The sequence below is a fragment of the Myotis nattereri genome, assembly GCF_964212035.1.
Source record: "Myotis nattereri genome assembly, chromosome: 16".
Taxonomy (NCBI): domain Eukaryota; kingdom Metazoa; phylum Chordata; class Mammalia; order Chiroptera; family Vespertilionidae; genus Myotis; species Myotis nattereri.
In genome coordinates, this window is record NC_138091.1 from 56,543,983 (window position 1) to 56,564,258 (window position 20,276).

Here is a 20,276-nt window from a genome sequence, read left to right on the forward strand (position 1 = left end):
CCTGCACGGCGCCTGAACCAGGTGGTGAAGCGAGGAAGTAAAGGGCTGTAAATACACTCAGACCCGGCGATGAGAGAGCAGGCAAACCGGCTAGCCTGCTACTGCGTCCTCCCGCGCCCGTGCCCCCCTTTTCCCGCCCGAGACGCTCTCCGATGGGCGCCTTGCCCACCCAACTCTGCTGTAGCTGCTCTGGGTTCGACACAACCAGAGGTATCTTTGGCATTTTCTTTTCTCTGCTTCATAACCTGTGGAACATTTTATACAAAAAAAAAAAGTAGTTTGACAGAAAAAAATGTGCATATAAATCACTTACTAATCCCAAAACGTAGTAAATAACATAGCAAAAACTTTATCAAACCCATTTTGTACAGAAGCGGGACGGATCAGCTTTCCATAATCCCAGATGCGTCCGCAGCGTTTATAAATTAGTTAAGAAGGGGGTTTACAAAAAGGCCTCCCTCCTCGCGTCCGCTCCACGTTCCCTGGCGTCGCTGCCGGGGTCCCCTGGACTGACACGCAGACACGCACATCACCATTCTCACCAAAGCAGCTGTGCTAAGGGAAACGTCTGCACCGCAACTGCGGCATCAATAACATTCGAACTGCATGGTAGTAAGAGGCAAGCAGAGCACCAATCTCCCCTTTATGAACACACGTCTAACACAAGAGCGTCATGCACATCCACGTGGAAACATCAACGCCAAACCGTGGCGTGGGTCCTCGTTGCTCGGAGCGGCGCGGTCGCCGTGAGGGCTGGCCAGTGCTTCTCGGCCCTGGTGTGGCCTCCTGGCTCCCGTGGGACGGCCGGAGTCCCCCGGAGTCTGCGGTGTGCGCCCGCTCCCGCCTCCTAGGACACTTTGCAGCTGCTCCTGGCGCAGCGCTGGGGCGGGCTCTGGGGCGGCCGGGCCGCCTTGCCTTTGCGCAGGCTGCTCCTCTTGGCCGAGCTGGCGGTGACGGTGACGGAGTAGGAGCGGCCGTGCATCATCCTGGCGTTCAGGCCGTTGGCCATGGAGAAGGACTTGAGGCGGCTTCGCAAGGCCAGGGGGAGCGGGAGCTTGTCCACCAGGTGCACGGGGGTGCAGGACACCACTGCCCGGCAGCACAGGTCCTGCAGGCTCAGCACTGGGGAAGGAAGAGAAGCCACGCTCAGGCGGTCCCTGCCGCCGGCCTCAAGGCAGCCCGGCCCACCGACCCACCACCGTTCCCAGGACCTGGGGTGGACGGGCCAGGAAAACCAGGGCTGACGCTCCCCGTGTGCCCATGTGCCGCCTCTGGCAGGACTCGGAGAGAGCCATCTGCTTTCATCACCTAAACTCAGTTTGTCCCCCAAAACCCGAGAGGCCACCATCTCTCCCTCAGGTCTGAGAGGTGATGGGGAGGGATGATGTCCCAGGAGGTCTCCTCAGGAATTTTAATATACATCCCACTGCCAGTTACATTCTATTAAAAAGACCCTTGCCTAGCTGGTGTGACTCAGTGGTTGAGCATCAACCTGTGAACCAGGAGGTCATGGTTTGATTCCTGGTCAGGGCACATACCCGTGTTGTGGGCTCGATCCCCAGTGTGGGGCGTGCAGGAGGCAGCCCATCAATGATTCTCTCTCATCTCTGATGTTTCTATCCCTCTCTCCCTCTCCCTTCCTGTCTGAAATCAATAAAAATATATATTAAAAAAAAAAACCCTATGCACTTCTATTTCTCAAGTTCCTCTCTTTATAAACAAAGGGGAAAGGGAATTATTCCTCATGTGATAAGCTCTTCCCAAAGCCATCTGCAGGAAGGTCGAAGGTCACGTGGAAGCCACAGTGCTGGCCTAGGGGGTCCCCCTTCACAGACTGGGGGTCCTGCTCAGGCACAACCCCCGCTCAGCGTGGACTCCTGCGGCTACCTTACGATAAATGCGTCCGCCTCTGCCTACGTACAGATTTCCGCAGTCTCCCGTGCGGCCAGATAGAGCTGTACCCATGGCTTCCCTCTAAGTCAGCACAGTCATGCCCTGGGAACGGGAAGGGCGGCCCGAGGCGGCCCTGGGAGGGTGCGCAGCGCCCGGGCTGGGGACAGCTCAGCCTACCCTTGCTCGGCCGCCAGAGCCGGTCCATCCCGTGCCGCAGCAGCACGATCCTGGCCAGCTCCGTGAAGGACTCGGTGATGTTGAAATTGCACAGCGGGCTGACCTCGAAGAAGGTGACACCCAGACGCTCCGCGTAGGCCTGGGCCTGCTCCGTGGGCACCTGCCGCTTGAAGGCCAGGTGCAGGCGGTTTCCCACCAGGATCTTCGGGACCCCGGGAGCGTGCTAGAGGGCGAAAGGAAGGCAAGGGAAGTGGGTACTTGTGCGAGCTTCTGCTGTTGGCACTGTAGGGGTACTGGGTAGGAGATGGCGTGCCCCCCAGTTTAGACGGGCCCAGAACTTCAGAGCGTGTGAAGATGTAATTAGTAGAGATGAGGTCGTTGGGGTGAGCCCTGAACCCCATCACCGGTGTCCTTGTGAGAGGAGAGGACACGGGGAAGAAGGCCGGTGGCCACAGAGTGGAGACAGGGATGCCTCTCCAGGCCCAGGAGCGCCCGGGGCTGCCACAGAAGCGGGAGGAGACGGACAGGAGCCTCCTCCGGGGCTTTAGGAGGGAGCGCGGCCCTGCCCACCCTTCCTCTTGGACTTCTGGCTTCCAAACGTGAGGAAACTAATGTGCAGCTTTAAGCCGCCTGGTTTAAGGTTTGTTAGAGCAGCAGCAGGAAGCTAAGACAGTGGGTGTGGTCCCCGCCACTCCATGTCCCCAGGGGCAGTGGGCTGGTCAGGGTGCCAGCAGGCAGCAGCCCGTCACTGCCCGTGAACCCACCAGACCACGTGCAGGGCCGGACTCCTGAGCTTGCCGGTTCTTGCATCAGGGCGGCTCCCGTGCTGGGAGGTGACACATCCTCCCTGGGCTGAAGCCTGGTGCCCTGGCCCACACGCCCCGTCCCCAGCCCGACACCTCGCACCCACAGGGAGGGAGCGCTGTGCTCCGAGGCACACCTCATCGATCTCCTTAATCCAGCGGTGGATGCCGTCGAAGGACCAGCGGTTCGCGATGTCGTAGACCAGGATCACCCCCTGGGGAGAGGCACCAGCTGACCTCACCACAGGCACAGCTCCGGGCTGCGCAGCCGCGTGAGGGCCACACAGTAACAGACTCACAACAGCCACTACCATCACGCTTGTTCTGACACAGGCTTGTCTGGATTTATCCACCAGACGCAGCAGTTATGTGGTTATTTCCACTATTTCACAAGCTCATTGCTGAGCCCTCAGACATCAAGGTGGGCTGGGGACTAGAACGCAATTCCCCACGTCCATAAGCTGCTCCAGGACACAGGCGTGGGGAGCCCGGGCCGCACCAGCTCAGGAGGACAGACACACACAGGACCATGAACACAGGTACACACACATGCACATGCACAGCCATGCACACACAGGGACATTTACACCAACACAGGTATGTACCTGTACAAGCATGTATGTGCACACACAACTCTCCTGCATGCAGTGTGTGTACAAGCACACATATGTACAACAACACACATGCATGCAAATACAGGTATGCAACATGTATACGCCTGTGCATGTATAGGCAGCCTCGCACATGTGCATGAACACACACATGCATAGAACAATGCACACATGCACGTGCACACTACAGCCCTGGTGCCAACAAAGGCTTGTGGGCCACCAAACCCTCCATAGACTCAGGCCTCAGTTTATACAGAGAGCTGAACATGAAAGAGCATCCCACATGTCAGCGCGACCTCCCGCTCGGGGGTTACCTGTGCGCCCCGCGAGTAGGAGCGGAAGATGGTACAGAATCTCCCCTGCCCGGACGTGTCCCTGTAAGGAAAAGGTGTTGGGGACAGGTGAGGCACTGCTGCTTCTTCCTGACCAGCGGGCACCGAACTTGGGACCCTCATCAGCCGGTGACCGTGCCACTGAAAGTCCGAGACCCCAACGAACGGTCACCTCGTCCCCTGGAGGGACCTGGACATCGGAATGTCCTGGGCTTATGCTCTTTTCTAGTTGTCATTCTGTAAGCCAAACTAGAAAAATTAGTGACAGGTTTCAACACCCTAATTCTGATATTTAAATAAATCTAGTGTAAGCTTCTAAAATGACGTGGAATCTGGAGATAAAGCTGTGTTGTGAGGGATGTGAGTCTGGGGGGGGCAGGGTGTAGGTCGAAGGATTTGGCGGGATCCCTTGGCTTCCACTAACTCTGAGTCAATCATATGAAGTCGGACCCACAGGTGACCTTCCCCCAGACTCAGGGAGCAGGGCCGGGCTCGAGAGGCCAGAGGCTGGGAGCAGCCAATCACCAGAACCCCAATCAGCCCAGCACAGCCTCAGGCCTTGCCCGCAGGCGGGGCTGCTAGAAGGTCTGTGGGTGAGGAGAGCGACCCTGAGGGATGGATGCCCAGCTCTGCCCTGGGGCCTGCCTCGGCCAGAATGGCCAGAACGTGTGGACAGTTCACCTGGCCTCCTGTGCCCTGCCGGGGGCGGGGGGCTCCCGCGTGGGTGTCCAGGATGACTCCAGGGTCCCATGGAGCCTTGGCGGGGGGGTTGGGGGGGGCGTGGAGGGACCACTCAAACCAGAAACAGGACTGGGAGCCGAGGGCCTGTTTGACAGCGGTTAAGGTGGGGGACATTCGGAAGAAAACTTGGAGCCGCTGCTACGAGGCCTTCTGAGCCCCAGGGAGGTTTGGGCCACAGATTCATGGCAGACAGCAGGGCCCGCAAGGCCCAGGGCTCCCCTCCCCTGGACCAGGGTCAAAGCTTCAGGCCGGACAAGGGGTCAGCCCCTCCTTCAGAGAGCCCTGGGCCGGGCGGGAAGGGAGAGGACCTTCCCCGGGTGCAGTCCGAGCGCGGAGGGCCGGGCCTGCTCAGGGTCCAGGCGGGCGCCAGACTCACCAGAGCTGCAGCTTCACCCGCCGCCCGTCCAGCAGGATGGTGGTGGTCTTGTAGTCGATGCCTGTGGAAGAGGGTGGGCGGCTTCAGTGGGAGCTGGCTGCAGTGTCCCCACAGTTATCCTCCCCACAGGGCGTGGGGGCCTCACTCTCCCGCTGGGGAGACAGGACTCTCACCCTCTCCATGCAGAGGCACGGTGTACAGGCTGGGGGGCTGGACCCTGCTTGTGGGTCTCCCCGGATGGCTCGGCCCTCTCCCCCGCACCCCCTGCCCATCCGCGCCCCCGCCTCTCACCCAAGGGGCTAAAAGACTGAGAGGTTTCCCTCAAATTATCACCCTGAGGATGTAAAGTAAAACGATGGAGAATGTGAAGTCAGATAGGAAACTCTATCGCAGCTCTGCAAGCACAGACGTGTGTGTGTGTGTGCGTGTGTGTGTGTGCGTGTGTGTGTGCATGGAAGTCTCTGGGTTGCAGAATTTGGATACTTTTTACTTAAAAAAGAAACTTTCTCTGTTTTCAAGGGCATGTTTTCTTCAATGAGCATGTATTTCTTCTAAGATCAGAAGAAAAAAACCCACAATAATCATTTCCGAGAAGGAGAACTGTTCCTCCCCATCCAGCCAGAAGCCAGGTTCCTGCTCCTTGAGAACCTCCTGTGTGCACAGAGGAGTCTCCGCATCTGTGGGTGAGAATGCGCCCTGGTGGGCGACGAGGGGAGCAAGGAGAGCCCGTCCCCAGACAGGACCCGGCTGCTTAGCAAGCGCAGAGGCTTTGTGGAGCTGGCCTTGCCTCGCTGATGGGCTCAGCACCCGTCCCCAAAGCACTCACACCCTGAGGAGCCGGCTGTGAAGACTCTCCGGACGGACAGGATGCGCTCCCACTTTGAATGTTTGCGCAAATAAAGCTGCTGCGTTAGAATTAGACCTCTGGGGGTGAGTGCCGAAGGGAGGCAGCCAGAGAGGGAGAGAGAGGGGCTGGCCCTGGAGGGATCCTGCCGTGGGTGAACGGCTCCTCCAAATTGCCATAGGAAAGACGGGGTCATTTTCAAGGGCTTAACCTGTGCTTCCTGGAAAGATCTAGAATGTTAGACTATCCCCCCCGACACACACACACCAAAAGAGCTATGAGAAAAAGAATGTCCAGTTCATAAAGTCTCCTGTCTTTTCGGTTGTTGTTAATCCTCACCCTAGGATGTTTATCCACTGATTTCAGAGTGGAAGGGGGTGGGGGGGGGAGAGAGGGAGGAGAGAGAAACACACTGATTGGTTACCTTCCCAGGTATGTGCCCTTGACCTGGAAGCCACCCTCCAGTGTACGGGTGACGCTCAACCACTGAGCCACACCAGCCAGGGCTAACGTCTCCTGCCTGTAAAGCAGGTTGAGGGTAAGACGACGTGCCTTGTGGGGGTGACAACAGGTTCAGCTCCCCATTCCAGGGCGCGGCACCCAGGTTGCTGGGACTGAGCATAGATTTTGCAGAAAGTTTAGCTCAGTAGCTTCAGACTCTGCGAAATTACTCTTTGGAGCAACTGACTACCAAGGCCTTCCCCCCAGCCCCGGGGCATGCTAGTGAGAGATGCACACACACACACACACACACACACACTAAATAGCATATATGACTGCATAGAACACGTAAATAGGGTCTATATGTACATATGTCGTGAATAGAACCTTAACTTCATATTTAGCCCGTTAACTTTGAAGTCGCTAGAAAACATATTTTGGGAAACGTTCCGCTTCCCTTCGGAATGCTGGGGATTTCCCCCGTCGACAGGAAGCACTGGATGCACTTGGGAGTCTGCTTTTGAGTCTGGAGGTAACATGGGCTGTGGGGTTCCTGCGTCCCGACAGGCAGAGGGACCCTCACCCTCCAGGGCCTGCAGAGATGGTTCATTTTTTAAATTTTTGCTTTGGCTCTTTTTCGTGGTGGCTCCTTTTTGTCTTGCACGTCTTTGATTTAGAAAGTGCCCTCGTGTACTTGCTTTTTTAGGTCCCAAAAGTTTTTTTAAAAACTTTTTGTAAATATAAAAATTCATTGCTGGTGGTCTTTTGGGCACCTCTGCGTTTCTAAAACTATATTTGGTTTTTCTTTTCATCAAAGTCGTGGATACACAGGGCCTCCAGCATCAGCTGGTTCTGGGATTTAGTATGGGAGACGGCAGGCCCCAAGCCCCGCCCCCCTGTCTGCACCCACCTGTGTGCCCCCCATTCTAAGCTCTGTGTCTCCAAATCTGTAAACAACATGCTTATATTCCAACTTCCTGACTTTCCGTTTCAGACCTTAACTGACTGCCCACCCTGAAGGGGAAAATGTGTTCGCTTTCCTGACACGCCACCTGCCTTCACTCTAACTCTGTCTCTCTGCCTCTGTCACGCTCACACTCAGTATAATTATGTTGCAACTTCAGCCAGATCAATGTTCGATTTTACATCAATGTGACCAAGTAAACGCTACCCACAGCTGGACCCTGTGGGATGCTGTGTTTTAATTTTCCTTCATGTACAAACCTTGGTCTTCACGGGAGTTAAAAACAGCCTGTTTATTTGCTCAGTTTCCTCCGCGTTTACCTCTACGCCTCCTCTCAGCACTCCCAGCCTTCCTGGGCATCTCGGCAGAGCGTCTGTCCTGCTGTCTGTCCTGCTTCCCCCGCACTGGGAGCGGCTCTCCTGGCCCTCCCTTCTCTCCTGGACCCCGTGTCTCCCCTCTGGGCTTATGCCTTCTGCGGTTTCCCTGAGAAGGGTGCGTAGAAGGTGGCTTTTGAGTCTTTGGATGTCTGAGGTGTCTTCAGTCTACCCAGGCATGCGCCCTTGATCTCAAATCAAACCCTCAACCCTCTGTGCGTGGGACGACGCTATAACCCCTAAGCGACAGCGGCCGGCAGGACCTGGCATTTTTGAAAGGCGTCACGTCAGTGTCAGGATCAGAAAATATAACTCACAAACGCGGTCCTCAACTCATTCACCAAGAACTCTGTCCATCAGAAATGAAATAAAAATACACGAAAGCTTCCAGAACAAAGCCTGTCAGAATGTTTGAGTGAGTCAGAATAAGAGACAAGAAGAGAGATAATTTTAGCCTTCTTTAAAAAAAATAAAATAAAAAAAGGAAACCCCAAATGCCCAGCCGGTCAATACGCTTTTAGCTCCGCAGGAAGAATAAATAATTCAGGCATCTATTTCCATTCCTCCACCACCTGCTCGCTTCTATTTTAGCGAGGCAGCAGCCACAGGGCACCAGACCGAAGAGGGTTTGATTACGGTGTAAATGTGGGTTAAATGCTATTTACGAACATATTGTCTTTGAGAACCTAACTTTTGATTAATGTATCTTTTTTACTTAAATGTTTCAACTGATTTGAGAGAGAGAGAGAGAGAGAGAGAGAGAGAGAGAGAGAAACATAGGTGAGAGAATCATCGACGGGCTGCCTCCTCCACGCTCCCTGACCAGGAATGGAGCTGGTGACCTCTCCGGACATGGGCCGATAGTCAACCACTGAGCACATGGACCAGGCTGAGGAACGTACCTTATGCTGAACTGAAATATCAGATGCAAGACGGGCGGTTCCCAGGGACGGGACGAGGGTAATGTTCTGGAATTAGAGGGTGGGGATTCATCGAGACTGAATGCACTAACTGCCACTGAATCGTTCCCTTTAAAATGATTCTTTTCTATCATGTAAATTTGACCTAAAAAATATACATGTACATATGTCCTGCCCAGAAACGGACTCTGCCTGGCTTTTGGGATGGGAAGGGCAACAGGTGGAGGGGCTGGAGGAGGGGGGAAGGGCTGGAGGAAGGGGCCCGGGATAGGCTGGGAGCTTCAGCCCGGCCCAGCGCCCGCCCCTCGGGGGACTGGGACAGGACAGGGATTTGACACGTGTCCATCATATGGGAACCCACTCCTGGAGCAGCTACCCTGCTCTGTGCAGACGCTGCCGTCTCCTTTCTGAAAAGGAGCATGTGTTCCCTGCTTGTTTCTCCGTCTGGTTTTTCTCATCGGTGCCTCCCTCTCCTCATGACCTGGCTGCATTTATGACTCTACCTCTGTAAACTAGCTCTTGCTTTTATTTTTAATCAAACAAAATGCCAGTCCTGTCACGAGTCACCATATGATTCAAATTCATGAGCAGACTCGGCTGAGTCACGTCTGGGGGAGGGGGATCCATTAATTATTAGCTGCGAGAGGCTGGAGCCCAGAGTGACCTGAGCTCACTGTCGGCGCGAGGAGCCGTGGGTCAGGCCTGTGCGGTTCTCCGCCAGCAGCTATGGGACGTCTCCCAAGAGATGACCCTTTGCAGTGGTGCCAGGCCGGAAACCAGGGCATCCATGGAAAGATCTAGAAGCCAGGCACAGAGTCTCGGGGCCGGGACTGCTGGGCAGTGACGCAGCCCCTGAGCCTCGGCACAGCGCAGCCGCCCCCAAGGCCGGGGCCCCTGACCGGCTCCCTCCCGTCAGGTTCCAGAAGCGGGTCAGCCCCTCACTCCCACCCGCGGCGTCTCAGAACACGAGTCACGTAAGTCCCCCATCACGAAGGCCCCACGTCTGCAGGGCTGCCGGACCCCAACGGGGCCTGGATACTGGACTCGAAGCTGTGAGTTGCGTTCAAGACAGATCAAGGCCTGGAACCCAGTCCACGTAAGGAAACTCACGCCGCAAGGCCCAGCTCTCAGACACGTCATGATCACGATCACAGCTTGTGAAAGGAAAGCACGGTGTCACACAAACAATGCCGTCTGAAGGACCACGGAAGCAGCTGCATGTTCTGTGCAGATCAACAGAACTAAAAATGACAAAACAACCTGCTTCTTCCGTGACAAAGCCGTCAAAAAGTTCTTGCCTTTAATCAAAGAATAAAAACAAAACAAGTTGTATGTATATATGTAGTTCTACATATATATGCCTGCATATATGCATGTATATTACATGTGTAAAGTATATTATATCTAAGCATAAAGTATATTTCTAGCCCAGCTGGTGTGGCTCAGTGGTTGAGCGTTGACCTATAAACCAGGACGTCACAGTTCAATTCCCGGTCAGGGCACAGGCCCGGGTTGCGGGCTGGATTCTCAGTGTGGGGCGTGCAGGAGGCAGCTGATCCGTCATTCTCTCATCATTGATGTTTCTCTCTCTCACTCCCTCCCCCTTCCTCTCTGAAATCAATAAAACATCTTAAATAAAGAATCTCTGCCACTGTAGCGTGTGTGCCTAACTTCAGCTGGTCAGCCTGCGGCCCCCTGGTGCCAACCCAGCCCCCCTGGCTGCCACATTCTCACTTCACAAGATGAAGCAAACGCAGAACCACTGGGAGAAACCACCAAACTGCAAGGCACAGTGGGGCCCTGGGAAAGCAGTTGCTGGCAGAGGAGGAGGTGGCTCAGAGGACAGCGACGGCCGACTCATCGCCAGGTCCTTAAAGTGGGGCGCACGGCACCCCTGGAAGGGAAGAGGTGACTGTTTACAAACACAGGGGCACGGACCCGCTTCAAAAACCCCAAAGTGTAGTGTCTTGGGCACCAAGGGCACACAGGCCGTGCAGGACCCGGCAGCTGACCAGACGCTGGTGGCATTTCCGCCGGCGGTGCAGACCGTGGGACCAGCTTCGGAGACATCGAAGCTCCCGCAGCGACATGTGGGTGGACTGGTGCCCTTGCTCCTGGACAGGATGGAGGAGGGCGCTCTGGGTCCAGTGAGAATTTGGTCAGGCCTCCAGGAAGGGGCCAGGCAAGCTGAGTGGAGCCCACTCCAAAGACGAAGCTGCTATGGGAGCTGTCCCATCAGGACCACCTTGGACGTGGTTTGTTTGTGGATCTGATACAATCTAAATCTCTGATTTTTTTAAAGATAGATTTTTACTTATTTCAGAGAGGAAAGGAGAGGGAGAGAGAGAATCATTGATCGGCTGCCTCCTGCACGCCCCACACTGGGGATCAAGCCTGCCGCCAGGGCATGTGCCCTAAACTGCGAATTGAACCGGGACTCCCTGGTTCGTGGGGCAATGCTCACCTACTGAGCACAGCCCCTGGGGTACTGCGTTCTCCCCAGGTTTTGCTTCTACACAATTCACTCTTTGCAGCCAGTTAAGCTGAAGAAGCCTGGGGAGAGGGTTCCAAACAAAGGTTCCCACTCGGCCCACAGCCCGCAGGTGCTCTGGGTGATGGCCCCCTGCTGCTTCTCTCCACCTGAACAGCCAGGGCTGGTGAGGGGTGAGCAGGTGTAGATGGTAGAACCACCCGGCTGTGCCTGCTCAGCCATGTCCACTCAGCAGCCACCGCGGTGCCCAGTGCCAGCCACAGAGGACACAGAGCTGGGTGGGTGGGCGTCCAGCCCAGGGGCTGACCTCCTCCCTGGAGAAACCGGGGCTCCCAGTTCTGAGCCTCTCCCTGCCCATCACCTGAAATCAGGCTCGTCCCGGGTTGGGGGCTGCAGGGATTAGGAGTCAGACTAAAGGGGTGGTCACCCTGCAGAAAGGAGACCCCACAGGACGGAAGGGAGAGAGACTTTGAAAGAGAAACATGAAAGGCATTTAAAGAGAAAAGCTGATACAAATGCACTATTATTGTTTTCAAATACATAGACGTATGTATGACTTAATTTAAAAAACCCCAAATGCATTACAAATGTACTGTGTGTTCACACGTGGTCCTGTTGGGGGTAGAGAGTAGAAGGCCATCTACCATCTCTTCTTTAAGGAATTACACTGCAAAGAAGAGGGTAAGATATGATGCAACTCTCAGGTCAAACCTGAAGTGATGACTTGAAAAATCGTGCTTTAAATCTTCAAGTGGTTGCCAAGGGAAACCGACAGCATAGCCATAAAACTGGCAAATGCACCACTGTCTGCAGCATCGCAGAGGCAGCGGGGAGGGTGCCTGCATCTCTTGGTGGAGGTTTGTCAAAGGCAAAGAGAAAGGACAAGAATCTGAAACCGAGGTCACTTTAAGGAGAGACGTTTCAATGCTCCTCAAGGGGAAAAAGCCACCTCTCTGAGCCTTTTCTGAACCAGAGGGGCCACAGGGGGTGTGATCAAGAGTAGGGCCCAGAGCCAGCCACCCTGTCCCACTGGGCTCTTACACGTATGCTGTGTGATCTTGAGGGAGTTACTCACCCTCTCTGGGCCTACGAATGTAACCTGTCTCAGGAGATGATTCTTCTACACCATCAATAAGGGGGAGATATTATTATAGAAACTGAGAAAGAGAGATGGGATTTTCCTGCTGGGAAAAGAAGCTGAAGAAACAGCCAGGAGAAAGCAGTGAGAGGAAACAGAGTCTCATGCTAGGGGGGAAATTTGAGAGGGAAGAGGTAGCAGCATTTAGTGTCAGAGTTTTAAAAAGTGGAGATGGAGGCAGAGTCAGTGTCAGAGTGATGTGAACTGAGAAAGACTCAACCAGCACTGCTGGTTGAAGGGGGAAGAAGGGGCCGTAAGACGAGGAATGCAGGCTGACTCCAAAAGCTGGAAAAGGCAGGGAACAGACAGCCCCGAGTGCTGCCCACACCTGATATTAGCCCAGCGAGGCTGTGTTGGTTCCTGACCGCTAGGATTGTAAGTTAATAAAATTGTGTTGTTTTAAGCCACTAAGTTGGTGAGAAATTGCCCAGCAGCAATAGAAAACTAACACTAGGTGTACTGGTTAATAATGCGGATTTTTTTCGATAGATGGAGTTACACACATGTTGATATGTATGTGATTTGATATGTATGCTGTTTTGTTGCATTGCTCCTTCAGATGACCATTTGTTCCGATCGATGGCGCACACACTTGCTGAGCAGCACTTCAAAACGTATGAAGAAGTGGAAAATTGGGTCTCTGAATGGCTTGCCTCAAAACAAGAAAAGTTCTATTGGGACAGTATCCACAAATTACCTGAAAGATGGGGGAAATGTGTAGCTAGCGATGGGCATTACTTTGAATAAAGCACTTCTGATGTTTCTCTTGAAATTATCATCTTTTCTTTTATTACAAAATCCGCATCATTACGGTCAATAATGCAGATGAACTATTAACCAGTTAATAGTGCAGATTAACTCTTAACCGGTTAATAATATGGATTAACTCAACCAGTTAATAATGTGAATTTATTAATAACCAGTTAATAGTGCGGATTAACTCTTAACTAGTTAATGATACGGATTACTATTAACAGGTTAAAATGCAGATTTATTATTAACTGGTTAATAGTGTGAATTAACTATTAACCGGTTAATAATATGGATTTTGTAATCCAAAGAAAACACGATAATTTCAAGAGAAACATCAAAAGTGCTTTATTCAAAGTAATGTCCATCGCTAGCTACACATTTCCCTCATCTTTCAGGTAATTTGTGGATACCGTCCCAATAGAACTTTTCTTGTTTTGAGGGAAGTCATTCAGAGACCAAATTTTCTACTTCTTTGTACGTTTTGAAGTGCTGCTCAGAAAGTACGTGTGCCATCGACCCGAACAAGTGGGAATCTGAAGGAGCAAGGTCTGGTGAATACAGTGGGTAGGTTAACACTTCCCAGGCAAGATCTTTTAACGTGTCTTTAACTGGTTTCGAAGTGTGTGATGGTGTGTCATCATGAAGCAAAATTACTTTGCCGTGTCTTCTGGCCCATTCTGGTCATTTTACGATCAAAACGTGGTTCAAATTGATTATTTGTTGTCGGTAGCAATCAGTATTAACGGTTTCACCTGGTTTTAGAAGCTCATAATACACCACACCTTTCTAATTCCACCAAACGCAGAGCATTGTCTTCTTTCCAAAGCGGTTTGGCCTTGCAGTCAATGTTGATGCTTGATCTGGATCAACCCGTGATTTTGTGCATTTGGGATTCTCAAAATAAATCCACTTTTCATCCTCAGTCACAATTCGATGCAAAAAAGACCTTTTTTCATGCCGTTGAAACATTTTACGATAACTTTTTGGTTTTCCATTTGTCTTTCGTTCAGTTGATGTGGCACCCATTTTCCTTCCTTTAAAATCTTTCCCATTGCTTGTAAACGATCGGAAATTGTTTGCTGAGCAATGTTTAATCTTTCCTCAAGTTGTTTTTGAGTTTGACACACATCCTCATCCAATAATGCTTGTCATCGTTGGTCTTCAAACTTTTTTGGTTGACCGGGATGTACTTTGTCTTTCACATCGAAATCATCACTTTTAAAGCATTTAAACCAGCGCTCACAAGTGTCTTGAGATGGAGCATGTTCACCATAAGCTTCCCAAAGTATACAATAACTTTCATCAACAATTTTCTTTAAAATAAAGTGATGAATTAAAACTTCCTGCAAATGTTCTTTTTTTGACATGAAATTTGACATTTTTAAGTGTAAAAATATCTATGATGTTAACACCTTCAGAAAATTTGACATATGAAGTTTTGAAGCTTGTTGTTAATACAACAAAATAGCATACTATCAAATCGCATTTATATCAACATATGTATAACTCCATCTATGGAAAAAAAATATCCGCATTATTAACAGGTACACCTGGTACAATTGGTGCCCCTCAAGTAAAAACACCAACCAATGTAACAGAAGATGTTTTAGGGACATTTAAATAAATTTCTCTGAAACTGAAAAAGGATTCTGCAAAATTCAAAGAGTACAGAGCATACTAGAAGTTCAATACCAATTATTCATCTCTGAGACGCGGTCTAGTTAAACTAACAGACTATGAAACAACAGAAAGAATTCTTCAGAAATTCAGGAAGAAAAGGCAAATCGCCCACATGGGGGGAAAATCAGCTGACCTCAGGCTTCACCACAGCACATCCAATGACAAGGAGGTAGCGGGACAATAGTCACAAAGTGTTGAGGGGAAAAAGATATAACCTAAGAATATTATACCCAGCCAAGCTATCATTCAAAGATAAAGACAATGGACTAGACATTCTCAAGTGTGAAAATGTTCAGGAAATACTCATGAGCCCTCCCTGAAAAATGACGGGGGGGAAAATCTAGCTAATTAGAGGGACAGCAAAGTAAAGAACCCACTGACACGGATGGAAACAGGACTGGTCCTAACCTGGTGAATTATTACCGAGCAATTACAGTCACTGTAGCAACAACACGAGTGAGTGTTATAAACCTGGCAACGTGAAAACAACAACCCGGGCTACAACACCCAGGTGTGGGGTGGGCGGAGGGGAACGGAGATGTAAGCTGAAAATGCCTTGGCCTTTGAATGTCAGAAGCACCTACAGTTTTGAAGTAAAACCTGTCTTTAAAAAAAAGGATTCCTGCTTTTCACAATTTTTCATCATCTCTTTTCTTAATCCTAGAAGAATCTTTCAATAAATCAAAAACTCACAAGGGGCACATCTGTGACAAGGAATAAACTTTGGAAGAAAGCCCTGTTTTTAGAAGTCCTGGGTCGGTCACCTAACAAGAAGAAAGGAATGCACCGGAAGCTTAGTCCAGCCCTTGTTCAGACCCATCAGGAGCTCTGTTTGCCCCACATCACTCACCGACTGTGCAATTCAGAGCATCCCACAGCTCGGTCCCTCAAACCCACACGGCTGGAAGAGCGCCAGGCCCCAGCATTGAATGTGTTATTCCTTCACCTCCACGGAGGCTGCTCCCTTCAACTGCGGAGCCCTGAGGGCCCAGCTGGGGAGCAACCGCCGCTGCCCTCCTGGAGCTTAAACTCGGGGCTGCCCAGTCCAGCAGACCTCGGCCACCCGTGTGCTGTCACTGCTGAGCCCTGGAAAGGTGGCTGATGCAAACTTTCAATTGCATTCCATTTCAACTACTTTAAATTTACTTATTTATATCTGTATTGATTTCAGAGAGGAAGAGAGAGGGAGAAAGAGATAGAAACATCAATGATGAGAGAGAATCATGGATTGGCTGCCTCCTGCATGCCTCCTACTGGGGATCAAGCCCATAACCCAAGCATATGCCCTTGACCAGAATCAAACACTGGGACCGGTCAGTCCCTAGGCCCAAACCGGCTAGGGCTTAACTACTTTAAATTTAAAAAGCCCTGTGTAGCTAATGGCATCATCTCGGACAACACTGTTCTAGAATCTATCGGAATCTGCATGGGACCTCCAGGTGATTCTCTGTCCATTGCAATTTGAGGATGAGTCCAGGTTCTCCTCATCAGCTCATGCCCATCGTCTCAAACTCCCCCTGCTCTATCTCCACACCCTCCTCCCCGGCCAGTCTCCCTAAGATGATCCTGTGTTCTGTTATTCCCTTGCTCAGGAGCCCAATGCTCCCTTCTGCCCACTCTTTTTAAATAAATATTTTTATTGATTTCAGAGAGGAAGGGAGCGGGAGAGAGAGATAGAAACACCGATGATGAGAGAGAATCATGGATCGACTGCCTCCTGCACGCCCCACCCTGGGGATCAAGCTCGCAACCAGACCCTACGACCTGACAGGGAATCAAAGACCAGGTTCATAGGTCGATGCCCAACCACTGAGCCACCCGGGCAGGGCCCAGCTGTCCCTCTTTACCTCCCTGGCCCCCAGTAGCCCATCCAAGGTCCTATCACGTCGGCTGCCCTTCAGGGATGCCCTGCTCTCTCTACTGAAGCAGAGGCCATACTCTCCTTCTTCTCGCCTCAGATCCTGTTTATCTCCTGGTGAGCCTCCCCCCCACCCCCACGCTGTGCAAACTCCTTTGCACTGTTCTCAATTCTCTCCTACCTGGGGGGGGTCGGAAGCACACCCAGCATCAAGCCTCCACCCTGGCAGCAGCCTGCCGGTTGCTAGATGGGACGCTGCCCAATTCATGGATCTCTTATCAAAGCCAAATAGATCTTCACATTAAAAAAGGAAAGACTCCGCTCCCAGGGCCCCTCTTCTGCGCCCCGAGAACCAGGCCGCAAGCCCAGAGCACAAGTGAGAGGCAGAGCCGCAGGGTCTGTGCTCAGGTGCGGTTCGCACCCCTGAGAGGATGCTCAGAGGTGACCAAGCACAGGTTTCCTCAGCGACCACTCAGTCTGCACTGCACAGCCGTTCACGATGGGCAAAGACCCTGACTCTCCAGTCTCCTGGCTCCAGTGTCTGCCCACCGCACTGCCCTCTCCTCCCCGCTGCCCTTCTTTCCCTCCTAATGCCCACCCCCTCTTGTGGTTGCGGCTGTCAAACCTCAAACCTTGGGGAAACCCCTTGTCCTGGAGCTCTGGGACCACGGGCCTCCCCTCGATCCGGAACCCACTCCCTTGCACTTTCTCCGCCCAGGGCCGCACTCTCCAGGGTCACTTAGGTTCCTTGCGCTCCCAGGCCTGTCCACCTGGACCACGGGCCCTTCGGTCACGCCGGGAACCCTGCAGAAGCCCCCAGACCAGGCCTCTTGCTCTTCTCTCGCTCCTCTTCCATCCGACCCACGCGCAGAGCAGCCGCCTGGAAGCCTGAGCCCGCTCCACTTGGATCCCACGCTCGAATCCGCTCCCGTCTCCACACCCCACGCATTCTTTCCAAATGCGTCGCGCGCACGTGGGCCTCCCTGTGGGGGGGCCCTCCAAATCCCCACGCCCTCCTCCGCCTCGCAGTCACCCCCAGGTCGGGAGGACCTCCCGCGGCCTGCCCAGCCACTCGCTCCCTCCGGACGAGAGGACGGAAGATGCGCATCTGCGTCCGCCCCCGGCCCCCCGCGAGCCGCCTGGGTCCCCCACGTGTGGGACGGGGGTGCTGCCGGAGCCGCCCGCGAAGTGTGGGCCCGATCCAGGCAGAGACAGGCCGGTCCCGAGCCCCACGCTCCCCGCACCCAGCTCCGCTCCTCCCCGACCCTCGGTGCGCTCCCTCCCGGCCGGGCCCAAGTCCTCCCCCATCCCCGGCCCCGCTCCCCCGCTGCCCTCCTGGAGCTTCCCCCGAGGCTCCCGCCCGCCTTGCACTCTCCTGGCCCCGCTCTTCCCCGCCCCGCGCTCACCCGCCGGGTGGCCGTAGGGGGACTCGGCCGCGCCGTCCTGCAGGCTCGCCAGGATCTCGCCCTTGCCCACGTCGCTGTCGCCCACCAGCAGGAACTTGAGCAGAAAGTCGTAGGCGCGGACCGGGCTGCCCAGGACGCTCATGGTGCCGGCGCCCGCGCCCATGCCCGGCCCGCGGGACGGCGCAGAGGAGGTGGCGGGGCACACAGGCGCCGCGCAAACCCGCAGTCGGCGGAACGCTGGGCTCCGTGCCCCCACCGCCTGACAGTGTGCGGCCCCGCCCCGCCCCGCCATTGGCTGGCCGTAGTTGCTAAGGTAGCTGCGCGTGCTCATTGGCTATCTTTCCCGTCCATCTTGCTTGGGTCTCCGCCTCCAGACCGACGCCCACCACAGCCGCAGCCAATGGTGGACGGGAGGCGGGGCCATGGGGGTCCAGGGACGGAGTGGGGCGGAGCCAGAGGTGACAGGGGGCGGGGACGCTGATCCGGCAGCCAATGCGGGGCGGGATGAGCAGGGGGCGGGCCGGGCGTTTACTGTGCCGCGTGGGCCGGCAGCCGGTGCGGTGGGGCGATTCTGTACGCGGACCCTAGGTCGGGGCGCCCGGGCCAAGTCTCCTGGCGCCAGGGGTCCCTGTCCGGGACGAGCTCGGTGTTCCCCCACGGCTGCTCAGGCCTCTTCCTTGTCCCAGAACGACTCAAAGTCCGTGGGTGCGGTACCTGTGTGTGCTCGCGCGCCTGTGTACGTGTGCACGTGCCTGTGCAGGTGCTGGAGAAGGGGACAAGGGGGGACCCCCCAGCTCCGGGCTCCCTCCCGGTCCAGAGCGCCACGGTCTTCAGGCCTGGGCCTGCCTTCCGCTCCGGAGTGCTGACCAGGTAGGTGGTCGTTTATCTCAATAACATCTTCGTGCGAATGCCCGCCCACTTTCTCTTCTGTATCATCACATCTTCTTTCCCAGTTGGGTCAAAATACGCCAAGAATCATTTGATTTTAAAATATGTATATATTTTTATTGATTTCAGAGAGGAAGGGAGAAGAGAGAGATAGAAATATCAATGATGAGAATCACTGATTGGCTGCTTCCTGCACGCCCTCTACTGGGGTGCAACCCGGGCGTGTGCCCTGACCAGGAAGCAAACCCGCGACCCTTCAGTCCGCAGGCCATAGCTCTATCCACTGAGTCAAATTGGCTAGAGCTGATTTTTTTTTTTTAAAAGAATCATTTGAAGAGCCGGACCCCTCCATTCGGACGCGGCCTCCAGTCCTCCTTTTGCTTGCTCACACCATCCCGGAGAACCTTCAGCTGCTGGTCGGTAGGCCCAACAGCACCTACTGTTTCAGGCTGCACAACGACCAACCAGGTGTACTATGTGAGTGAAAAGATCTTGAAGTTGGTCGCCAACATCTCCGGTGACAGGCTAGTGTCGCTGGGGACTTGCTTCGGAAAATTCACTAAGACCCACAAATTCCGGTTGCACATCATAGCTCTGGATTACCTTGCACCCTATGCCAAGTACCAAGTGTGGATAAAGCCTGGAGCAGAGCAGTCCTACCTGCATGGGAATCACGTGTTAAAATCTGGACTGGGTAGAACCACTGAAAACGCATCTCAGTACAGGAGTGGTCGTGTGCTCCATGGCAGACATCCCTTTGGGTTGTGGGGTGGCAGCAAAGTCTACACAGACTGTAGGAAAGTAGACCCCATGGCGATTGTGGTATTTCATCAAGAAGACTTTGGGGAATATATGCGACACGAAGAGACATTGACTTAAAATGAAATCACCGCACGGACGTATGGCTGTGTGGAAGGGCCTAACTTCGTTTCCTGTGTCTGTGGAGGCTCCGCCATCATATTGCATTTGGTCAACACTGCGATCTCTCCAGGGACCTCTTAGTTTAATACGGACAAATGCAGGCTGGATTCTTATGAAGCAGAAATGGGTCAAAAATGGCATTTCAGGTGTTTGTGTTTGTTACTAAATAGAATATCGTGTTTTATATTTTAATCAGAGGGCTTCTTATTTTCAGTAAAAGATTCTAAATCATTGGAATTGAGGACAAGAATAGCTATTGTAATCTTTGATAACACTGTTGTCTGAACACATGGTAAGAACACAACAGGTTTTCTTATTAATACTAGAAAGGTAGATATTGCTGTATGAGAATAGCTGGCCATGTCTGGGATTTTACAAATGAAATTTGGATAAAATACTAAGAGCAATTTATTCTGCTAGTTTTCCTTATGGCGGGTGCTGTGTGGTGTGGAAGAAAACTTGGATCCGAAACCTAGTTCTAATACCTACCAGCTCTATGAAGCTTTAGATGAGTCATTAAACTTTAATGAGCTTCATTTTCTTCTGTTCCAAAAAACAGCTTTAACCATCTACCCAAGAATGGTTTTCAGAATTTGAAATCATGATTGTAAAGTACCTAACACAGTGCCTGGCAAATGACAGGTGCTGAATAAGTGGTAAGAATT

General features: G+C 53.0%; 1 protein-coding gene and 1 pseudogene across 2 annotated transcripts; one reads left to right on the forward strand and one right to left on the reverse strand.

Moving 5' to 3' along the window:
• Positions 1–329: 329 nt before the first annotated feature.
• Positions 330–18,024, reverse strand: RAB40B (RAB40B, member RAS oncogene family). Its single transcript, XM_081110479.1, has 6 exons — positions 17,803–18,024; positions 4,934–4,994; positions 3,799–3,859; positions 3,011–3,088; positions 2,071–2,293; positions 330–1,122 (listed from the first exon to the last, which is right to left on the reverse strand). The coding sequence occupies exons 1-6, from the start codon at positions 17,963–17,965 to the stop codon at positions 848–850; spliced, it is 861 nt and encodes a 286-aa protein (XP_080966605.1). The 5' UTR covers positions 17,966–18,024; the 3' UTR covers positions 330–847.
• Positions 18,025–18,224: 200 nt separating this feature from the next.
• Positions 18,225–19,569, forward strand: LOC308531911 (60S ribosome subunit biogenesis protein NIP7 homolog; annotated as a pseudogene). The gene is made up of 2 exons: positions 18,225–18,357; positions 19,060–19,569. The product of its transcript is annotated as a 60S ribosome subunit biogenesis protein NIP7 homolog (transcript).
• Positions 19,570–20,276: the final 707 nt, after the last annotated feature.